Source organism: Eublepharis macularius, chromosome 1 (genome assembly GCF_028583425.1).
Source record: "Eublepharis macularius isolate TG4126 chromosome 1, MPM_Emac_v1.0, whole genome shotgun sequence".
Lineage (NCBI taxonomy): Eukaryota > Metazoa > Chordata > Lepidosauria > Squamata > Eublepharidae > Eublepharis > Eublepharis macularius.
In genome coordinates, this window is record NC_072790.1 from 188,181,806 (window position 1) to 188,193,134 (window position 11,329).

Here is an 11,329-nt window from a genome sequence, read left to right on the forward strand (position 1 = left end):
CTTATTTAACATATCCATGTAGTTTGTTCAAAATACCACTTGGCTGATAGTTCTACACAGAACTAATCCATTTGGATTGTTGAAATTTAAATGGCTTTTGCACCCAATGGGTAGTGTTAGAATATTCAGTAGATTTCCTGTCCGTATAGTATGCATTGGCAATAAGGGAAATTGGTCTGCAACATTATCAAATAAGTAGGAAACCTAGAGGTTGGCGTGTACAAAGACATCCTGTTCTAGCAACCTATTAGATAAATTAGGAGAATAAGAAGGTTTATGGTTTATGGAGAGATTATCCTGCTTTTCTGGATATGGCAGTGCTGATTAATGCTGCATGTTTCTTTTAATCTCAGGGTTTGTAGGTGAAAATGCTCAACCAATCTCAGATAGCAACATTGGCAACAGGATGCTCCAAAGTATGGGCTGGACACCTGGCACAGGCCTTGGACCAGATGGCAAAGGGATAGCTGAACCTATTCGAGCAATCCAGAGGCCAAAGGGACTTGGACTTGGATTCAGCTGACCAAAAGGCACTCTAGATGCTGCTCAGACATCAAGACGGATGTTCAGTCTTAACTTTGAAATAACTGAAAACATTCATTCTGCTGTCCTGAAAAAATCTAGTGATTCTTACTGTAACTTTTGAATACAGAAGTGTCAATGTTTTTTATTGCAGCCACCAGGGCCAGCCACTATGACTATGCTGGTGTTTGAATCCTAAATCAGTCACGGTGCTAATATTTGAAACTGTACCTTTTTATTTTGTGTGGTTTTATCCATTTCTATTGTAAAAAATTCCACCTACTGATCTTTTCCTCTTCTATTCCTCTAGATAAAGCCTTGTCAACATGCCTGCACCCAAACTCATTCATACAAGGGTTTTCATAGGTTTAAATTATCATGAAGGTCTAACCCTAGGAATGCTAACATGTTACTTTAAAAAATAAGGATGAAATTTAGTAGACGCCTGCAACACATCTCCCATCTATTTCTGCAGAGTTTGCGATGGAATCCTACACAAAACCCATTACAGTAAAAGTAAGATGAATTGTAGAAGTACTTGGTGGATTGGGCAGAGACTGCATCAATGTAGAGTTGTTCCAATGATGGGGAGGCATAGTTTCAATGTAGGTGTGACAGATTTCACCTTGTGAAAAAGATAACAACCAGCAATCTTACTATTGTTCTCTATCTAAACCTTTACAGCCTTAATGAGTACTGCTATTCAACTGTTTGTGCTATTTTAGCCCAAATTTTTATGATTTAACATTTCTTGGGGTTTACAAGATTTGCACATGGCATGGCATAATTATCTCTTGTTTCCCAGCATGCAAATTTGTATGAGGAACACATGACATATAACAAGTTTCTCTTCCAGCAATTGCGGCATGTAATCCCACACTCTATGTTCACCTAAATATGCCCCATGCAAATACAGCTTGTGGTTTTTTAATCTTAAATTTTATTCTTTTAAATGGAAGGATCTTAAGCAAATTGTACTATCATCTTTCACCCAGTCTCTGTGAATGAATGCATATTTTGACTCATGATGATTAGCTAAGTAGATTTTAAATGGGACTGTTTCAATAGACTTTTAATTTTAGTTATAATATTGAAAATGTTCTTAGCTGATAAATGGTGGCTGCCAGGAGGTGGTTACACTTTATTCATGGCCACATGCTCTTAACAGGAGAAAACAAGTTGAAATGGTGATGTAGGGAATGCTTTGGTAATATCATCTGCCATAACTCCCAGATTAATATCTTGGCTTGCTCTTGTGCTGACAGCACAAATTCATTAAAAAGGCCATCTTATATGAGAGGTGTAAGGGTTTATTTCAATAGCTATGAGAGCTTCATTTAATCATTCCTGTACCCCAAAGTAATTGTCTTAGACTTCATATTACTTTCTGCCAGGATATAGCCATATTCAGGTTTCATACCTCCCACCACCTCGGTACATCACCATTCCCAAATTAACCCCACAGCTTTTCACTCTTTTGCCTTTATGTTCAATAAAGCCTGACCAGCTAGGAAGCAGATAAGGACAATTCATATAAAAGTAAATTCCTGAATTCTATCTTCCTATTGTTATTGACAGTCATTGTAGAGGAGGCAAGAAGTAGAGCCAAGGCTCAGGCTTGGCTCTGTTTTGGGCATAGAAAGCAGAGCAATGTCTGGACATTTGGGTATTTGTAATATATTAGCTGTCCCTACATCACAGTTTACAATCCACCTTCACAATTTTTCTTTCTTTCTTTTGCTTTTCTACCTCTTACCCAACAAGATGCATGCTACCTGGCTGGGGAGCTGGTCAGAGGAAAGCTTAGGGTGATCAGATCTACTTTAAATACATGGTTAGTTCCCTTTTACCATGCTCATTATTTTTTCCAAGTTGATAAAATCATGTAAACTCTTAATAAGAAGACAAAGATAATAACAGAACTAACATACAAAACTAGCATGCTCTTTTTCTTTTAAAGACAATTTAATTATATTTTAAATATTACTGTGCATCACAGCTATTTGAATTGTTTTTTGTTGCCCAGGTTCTCTAGTTAGCATTCTGATAAAGGACAGAGCATTTTAATGGGTTCCAAAGATAAGAAGCATTACAAGGAGGATTTAATATTGCATCAATGAAAATGCAGAGGGAAAAAAAGACACATTTGTTTTTCAGTCAGTCTTCTAAATGTGTATAGAATTCAAGTATAGTAAGTGCTGTGTTACTTTCTGTTTTCTATCCATATGCCCTGTTCAGGGTTTTATTGCAATTAATTATAATTAAGCAGTCAGCATTTCTAGGAGACTATTCAGTAGATAGCTGTGACTGAAGCCGCGGTCTCAAATAATTCTCTACACCTTTTTGATACATAAGGTTTTCAATACCAAACTGCAACATGGGACTCACTTTTTAACCTTTAACCATGATCTTTTTTTCCTGTTGTATCATTGCTTCCCCCACCTCACCCCATCCCTGCCACCTCATTTTTCTCCTCTTAAAATAAAATCCTAAATAAACCAAATAAGAAAACAATGGGATCACTTGTACATAATTGTCCCTTAGGTTACTGGTAATCCTGAACCACTAGTTGAACTTCAATTGTCTATGAAGGTTACATTTGCAATGCAGAAGAGAGAAGAAGGATCATGATGCAATTACATTATCCATTTTTGAAAAAAATGAATAATCCAAGCTTTTTTTTCTTAAAAAGGGCTGATATAATAGCTGGGAACATAACTGACATGCTGAGAGGAGACAGAAACAACAAGAAGAAATTTTCTTGGCCCCACAAAGCTATGGGCAGTAGAAGGAGTATGCAGTTAAGCAGTAAAGGAGCAGAATTTTTTTTCTCAGAATTGAATGTAGCTATTAAACAGTTTTATACTAAGTGCAGAGGCTCCTTATGATTATGTCCTGGAAAAGCATTTGATAAATGGCTCTTATTTTTGACAACACTGTTGATTCTATACTTCCTAACTACCAAACCAAGATCTTAATATTGCTACAGTAGAAAAAATGATCATCTGGGGAAAGTTAATATTTGTCTTGTTAGCAACAGAAACTACCCCCCCCCCCCGCCAATATCTTCCCTTTTAGAAACCCATTGGGAAACTTATGTGCAGGCATTAGTACAAGTGGTTTCCCCAACAGGGCAAAGAGGCTCTCAGAGGGCTTAAGTCTTCTCTCTGTCCGTGTACCATGGTACCAATCCAAACTGAATCCTGCCCACTTGGGAAATGAGTTCTGAGCACAGAACTCACATATCTGATTACCAAGATCTGGGTAACATACAAGGAAAACATAACATACAGTTAGCCCCCAAGAGGAGGAGGATGGGGAACTTTGTTTAAAAAGAAGTTCCAGGGAGCTGAAAGAAAAATAAAACTCAAGGTCCATGTAATATCCTTTATTATGACTGACCAAAATGACACAAAAATGCTTTGGAGTTCTTCAGAACTCTTCATCAAGATGAATATTGTAGGGAGGGAGCTTCAGGATATGCTTTTGAGGCCGTTTGTTTGGTCCTGTTTGGGGAATCATGCATGCTTAAAAGGCACTGGGGTGTTGAAAAGAGTTGGTATCAAATTCCCTTGATTTTTTAGGAAGAAGAGGGAAAATGTACTAAAATACTATATGATGATGTGATGGAGCTGATGGCTTTCCAGCAACAGAGAGGTATACATAGATAGACTTGCTAGTTTAGCTAGTATTGGCTTGTATCCAGTGGTGCAGTGGATAAATGAACATAGTGCAGCTCTGCTTATGCACAACCTTGTACATCTAGCACTTTCCTCCCTGTTTATTACAGTGCCCAGAAATCAAAAGCACAAGATCTTACACAAGTGGAGATACAACAAGTTTGACTTAGTGCAAGCAACTGCTGTGGTCTTTTTCTTGTGTTTTTGTTTCCACAAGTGCCATAGCTTAAGTGGAAGTTTTACACTGGATTCAACTCATGATTTCCCTTTTCTTGCATATAATATTTGAAAAATAATCTGGATTGAGAGTTTTTATGATACAGTTATTCATCTCTTGCTTCTAATGAAATTCCCAGTTTGTTCCTATACTGAGCAATACACTGAGAAAGTGTGAAGAGAGTATAGGCAAGAATGTAGTATATCTCCTTGTTGGCCTAATGGACCAGCTCTGTCTCTTAAAACAACCACCTGTTGTTTTAAGCATTTGAGAAGAACTAGATCCAGTCCACGCAGGCTCACATCACTTGCTTGGGTGATTCCAGGATTTTATTAACATACCCACAGGCCTCCTGGATCCATCCATCTTATGTGTTACAGATCTGCAATTCTGTCTGCCTTTTCATCAAAGTTACTTTGTCAGCTTGGGCAGGAGACATGCCATTTAAAAGCTAAGGGGAAAGAGAAGGTAACGAATTGCTCAAGGAACCTGTGACATTTCATCCCTCTTCTAGAAACCACAGACGAAGAGGCAGCACAGACCCATACCTCTATGAGTGCAGTAACCATTTGACACCAATACGCACAGTCATTTTAGGCCTGCTTGCATGCTTAGCAATTGGCACACCTCAAAGAAAGAATCAAAGTTGTACTGAGGGGGAGGAAGAGATGAGCTAAGAGATAGTGCTCAGAGGCAAGGATCCCAAAGAGCAGAGATAGGGAAGAAACAGGAGCCAAAGAAAAGAAAAATGATACAAACCATCTGAATTTTGTTTTAAAAATATGGCTGGCACTGAGTTACAGCCACATTTCCATATAAATTCCCACCATTTGGTGTGCATCTAGCTAGTAATGCATTGATCTATATATCAGGTATTCTACTACCGAAAATGTCCCTGTGTTACTTCAGTTTTCATCTCCCCCCTCCCTGTGTTTTTTACCATTCCCATTCCAAGTTCTCTTCCAATGTGAATTAATGTACATAGAGCTAGTGATCAAAATGTACCAGGTAACTGAGGGGAGACAGTTTAGATAAGTTAGTAATAAAACCTAAATATTGTGAACTGGTTTGTACTTTAGATTTTAGACTAATTTATTACAAGAGAGGATTTTCCCTGATTCAAAGCTGCTGTTCCCCATGTTAAAAATAGCAGTGCAGGTATTTTGATGGTTAAGATCTACTAACAGATGGATGAATTGAATGGCAATGTTTGGTGATAAATAGAGATCCTCCTAAAGCTTGGTATTCATAGGATGGAAGATGAGAAATCAGGCATATGCTGCACTTGATTAATGTATTGTAATAATACCAGAATATTGTACATACTTCAGAAAGCTTTAACAAGATATGCTATGCGCATTTGTTATATAACCGGCATGGGGCTTCTCCTCCCCTCCCCAATCTTCCTTTGTAACAGAGTTTTGTGATTAAAATAAAAAACATTTTCACATATCTTGTGATATAGGAGGGTCTCTGTCAATGCTTGGAATTTTTTTCCTACTTTTTTCATTTTAAAATTCAGGAGATGTTTTTAAATTGAAATTAAATTGGCAGAAAGTGACTAAACATCCATGTCTAAGGTATTGTTTCAAATTGAGAAAGAATTAAAGAAAACTTGGTCATTTGGGGCTCTGGTGTCTTCTTTTTCATGAAGCATTCTTTTTGCAATATGTGTCTAGTTTTTGTCATTGGAAAAGCAACACTATTAATATTTTAATAAACATACCAGTGCCATATAAGGCCATTATATTCATTTTGACTGGAGTCAGTAGTACTGTAAGACAGGCGGGAAGGCAGCATGGTATTGCCCAAGCTCATCATATTGCAGAAGTGCAGTAGGATCAGTACTTGGATGGGTGACCACCAAAGAAGACTCTGCAAAGGAAGGCACTGGCAAACTATCTCTGCTTCTCACTTTCCTTGACAGCCCCTTGCTGGGGTTACCATAAATTCATTACAATTTGATGGCACGTACACACAGTATTGAAAGAGGTCTGCCACTTTCCCATTAATTTCTTCTTTATAACTTTTTTTACTGTGTTCTAATATCCATAGCCATTCTGTTTCTGTACCAATATAGAAAATCTGTAGGCAGGATGTTTTAAAAAATGGCGTAGATCCAACCTTCTTCCAAGGAGCTTTCCTCAATTTTTTTTACATACCCTGCCTTTCTTATGATGCAGTTAGGACTCAAGGCAGGGAACAACAATAAACACAATACAAAATCAGCTATTAAGATTAAAACATCATTAAAAAAGATAAATCTAAGTTCCTATCTCGAACCTTCAAGCTACCCCATTAGCTCCTGTAAATGCTTAAGTTTTACAGCCTTGCCAAAAGGCCCCAAGGGCAGATGCTTCTCTCACCCCTCTTGGGAAGGCCCCAAGGGCAGATGCCTCTCTTACCCCTCTTGGGAAGGCCCCAAGGGCAGGTGCCTGTCTCACCCTCTTGGGATATCAAAAATCACAACATTCAAAAACCAGTGGGAGAACATTTCAATCTGCCAGGAGATTTCAACACTGACATCAGAGTAGCAGTTCTCAAGCAGACAAACTTGAAAGGAAAATTACAAGAGATTGCTGAAACTGAGTTTATTTGCAAATTTGGAACAATGGATCCCCCAGGGTTGAACCAGGACATAGGATTTTTCTCAATTACAAATACTAATATTCTGCACTTCATGCCCTCGCTCTATCAAGCTAATTACAACATGCATTATAGCTAGCTTCCTGACAATCCCATTTACAATACCCCTCCCCACCCTGTGCCTGGATTATATGGACCCCTTCCTTTTTCCACGCCTTGTATCTGATGAAAAGAGCTCTGACTCTTGAAAGCTCATACTCTGGAAATCTAGTTGGTCTTTAAGGTTCTACTGGATCCAAATCATGCTCTTCCATAGCAGTGGGGCAGCAACGAAAAAGGCCTGGGACTGGACCATAAATAATGACCCCGTTGTAAGGAACATCAGTGCCACATGGGTTTATATTGGAAGAGATGATCCATCAAGTATTCTGGGATTTCTCATCATACATTTATCACAGAGTAAAAATAAGAAACTTCTGGCCCAGAGAATGATCAAAGGGCACATACCAAGTTTCAACTTTTGGAGCTGGCTGCAGGGGTTGAGGGGTATCTCAGAGCAGTTCCAGAACAGAAGACCTGCAGGAGGATCTTTAATGGAAAAACAAGTGGGAATAAAATTCAACAAGTGTGACCAATAGGAACTCATTATTGAAACCTTATATCACCATCCAAGACCATGGAGTCTTAGGACCAGGCTAGATGAGATTCCAGGAGATCCAGCAGATCCTCCATCCTAGCACAGTTTTCTTAATCAGCACCCATATCACCACTACCACCTGACATCTTTTTCTCCCTTCCAAGGATAACATTGGTTTTGATTGGTGAACTTGCACCAGTCAAAACCTTCATCTAAATTGGAATCTTTATTTGAGGTTTTTTAAAATATTGGTAAGTTCCATTCACAGATCTCCCAGCATGCTTTCTAGATAGATAGATAGATAGATAGATAGATAGATAGACAGACAGACAGACAGGCAGGCAGGCAGGCAGGCAGGCAGGCAGGCAGGCAGGCAGGCAGGCAGGCAGGCAGGCAGGCAGGCAGGCAGGCAGGCAGGCAGGCAGGCATAGATAGATAGATAGATAGATAGATAGATAGATAGATAGATAGATAGATAGATAGATAGATAGATAGATAGATAGATAGATAGATAGATAGATAGATAGATAGATAGATAGATAGATAGATAGATAGATAGATAGGTTTATTGTATACAGCCATAGGCCATTACAAGTCACAAACAACAAACAACAGAAACACAAGTTTGAATAAAATTGATGTGACATGGTCAAAAGCATTAAACTTTAAAACTAGATACATGGTCAAATCGTTAAAATTTAAAACTAGATACAGCCATTAAACCATTTCCAGTTGTCAAGTTCATATAGGGCAATAAAAGTATACACAGATAAAACAGTAAAGACAATAAAAATCCCCAATGTACAATATTAATGTTATCCCTTAAGTACAGCATTGGCCCGTATTTTTTTTGCAGCCAGAGCATATAAAGCCATTTTGTGGGATACGTTAGCATCAGAGTCAGCTAATAAAATTGCAATCTTCTCAGGGTCTGAGTGAGTACAAAGGCTGGACAACATCTCAAAAAGAAATTTAGTCCTAGGTTGGACATACAACGGACAGTTGAGAATATAATGAGGTAAGTCCTCAATTGCAGATGTTCCACAGGGACAGAAGCACTGGTCCTTAGGAATTTTACTGTAGCAGCCTGCTAAAACTGCAGTTGTCATTGTTTCAAAGCGTAGGGATGTGAAGGTTGCTCTAAGATTATAGTGTGCAATACTAACTAGGTAAGATGCTCTAGAATGATTGCACTTGAAGAGTTTAAACCAAGAGGCTGACTGACAGTTCAAGACTGCCTGTCTATCTATCAGGGCATCACCCTTATAGACCCAGTCTCGGAGATCTGAGTTATTTGCTGAGGGGTTGAGAAGATCATCAGGGATGGAGTATCTGTTTAATATATTACGAAAAAAGCAATGGCGCACCGGATCCTTAGATAGCATTTGATTAAATGACAGTTATCTGAATGTATCAGGTCCAGCTGCTTTGCTTTTTTTCCAGAATTTTAATACCACGAGGTGCACCCGCGCCCTCAAAGAGGGCAGACCTGTTTCTGCTCGCATTAGGGCAACTGGCGGTCCCAGAAGAGCCAAAATTCTACGTAGAAACTGATTTTGGATTGTTTCAAGACTGGTAATAATATCCTCTTTCCATCCCCACACCTCAGCACCATACAAAAGGTGGGGAATAACCTTACTCTTAAATAATTTTAGAGCAGGGTCTATAAGTACTCCACCCTTGGTAAAAAAAAACCTCAAAATAGATCCAACAATCCTTGTACCTCCCATTTGTAGTATCACTATATGTAATAGTGAACTTTGGCCTCAGTGGACTACCTCAGCTGTAAAACTGGCCACACACCAAGTAGGGGCTGCTTTCATAGGATATATGCAAAGAAGTATTTTCTTTTGTCCGTTCTGAATCTATTGCTTATCAACTTCATTGGATGCCCTAGTACTTTGGGAGAGGGAAAAGAAATTCTCTGTCTGCTCTCTCTACCCTGTGTATAATTTTATAAACCTGTATCAACCCGCTCCCCTTAGTTTTTTCTAAACTGTAAAGTCCCAAACTCTTCTGGCTTAACCTCCTAATTATCTTGGTTGACTTCTTCTGTACTTTTTCCAAGTCTAAGATATGGTGCACACAGTATTCCAAATGAGGACTTACCATAGATTTATACAGAGACATTATAATAGCGGTCATTTCATTTTCCATCCCCTGCACAGAGTTTGCCCTTTTCACTGCTGCAGCACACTAAATTGATACTTTCATTGAGATAACCACTATGATCCTAAGGTCTCTTTTCCTTTGACACACTGTTACTCTTCACAGTAGGCTTGGGTTTTCACCATCTTGAATAATTTTGTGTCATCTGTAAACTTGGCTACTACACTGTTCACCAGAGTTCCAAATTGTTTATGAACAAATGAAATGGCACAGGCCCCAATACAGATATCTAATGAAGGGAGCTTGGATCTGAAAAGCTTACTCCATGGAAATCTCTGTTTCTTTCCACTAGTGGTGGAGCTTTCCTCTGTCCCAGGGATTCTTCTGCTGATAGAGCATGCTTCTTTCACTGGAAGGCTCACTCCATCAGGGGAAGACTCCACCAACAGCAAAAGAGAAACAGAGGATCCACCCACAATATTTTTAACCTTATAATATTCCTTTAAGAATCTTGAAGAAGAGCAGCCGGGCTCATGAGAGCTGCTCCACCAACTTTTGTGTGGTACGTTGCTCTGCCATTATAATATACAATTACTATACAATTGTTCCATATGACATGGAGAGTTTCCATGCCAATAACATAGACATTTTCAGAAAGGCTGTTCAAGTGACATTCACATGATTTTTTTTAAGAACGTGGTCTGGAACTAAGAATCATACTAAATATTTTTTCTCTTCGTTTTCCATACTTATACTGCAGTTCAGTTATCTATCTATTTATGTCATTTATACCCCCACATTTCTCACCAATGGGAACTCAAAAGTGGCTTACATTGTTCTCTTCATCTGCGTTTATCCTTACAACAACTCTGCGAGGTGGGTTAGGCTTGAGAGTGTATGACTGGCCCAAAGTCACCAATAAGCAACCTTCAAACCTGGGTCTCTCAAATCCTACTCTGACACTCTAACCACTATATCACATTGGCTCGTAAGAACCCCTTCCTGAAAGTAAGACCCATTGAATAAAATGGGGCCTGCTTCCAGATAGACCTGTGTAAGATTATTTCCTTAAGATGTGGCTAGAGTTCCTCCTGTTCAACAGTGTTATGACATCATGCAAATGGGGTAATCAACCATTAATGTCTTTCCTTTAATTTATTTCAAGTAAATGAAACCTAACAATAGCTTTTATTGTTATATTAACTCCTCCAGTAATACTCGGATTTAAGAAATCCTGATACATCAGAATCACACCATCTTACAGAGGTAGGAATAGTTCTTTTTTTAAAAAAAAAACCCAAATCATTAGGTATTAAATACTCATTGATTTAACAGGTTTACTGTAATATATATTCAACTGACAAGTGGACCATGAAGGCTCCTTCTGGTGGTCTCTTACTAAGCACCGACTCATTACTTTACACACCTGACATTTTAAGTAGATCCAGATTTCTCTCCAGCGAGTCAGTCCCATTAACTGTCAGTGTGATGATCTACTATTGCCACTTTTGGTTTTATCTGTACATTAGAGTTGTCTCCTATCTTTGAATTGTCAGACAGCATAAATTACCCCTCTGA

The 11,329-nt window shown here is 38.7% G+C and overlaps 1 protein-coding gene across 3 annotated transcripts in view; it reads left to right on the forward strand.

Moving 5' to 3' along the window:
- The window catches only part of GPATCH2 (G-patch domain containing 2), a 152,435-nt gene extending 146,394 nt beyond the window's left edge, over positions 1-6,041 (forward strand). Inside the window, exons 10-11 of one of the 3 annotated variants that reach the window (XR_008597759.1) lie at positions 354-2,356; positions 3,215-6,041. Coding sequence is in view for 1 of the 3 variants with exons in the window: in XM_054990405.1 (XP_054846380.1) it covers positions 354-523 (170 nt within the window). In the remaining 2 variants the exon portion in view is untranslated. Of the gene's footprint in view, positions 1-353 lie in introns of all 3 variants that reach the window. The other 2 variants (XR_008597758.1, XM_054990405.1) reach the window with 2 other exon arrangements.
- Positions 6,042-11,329: the final 5,288 nt, after the last annotated feature.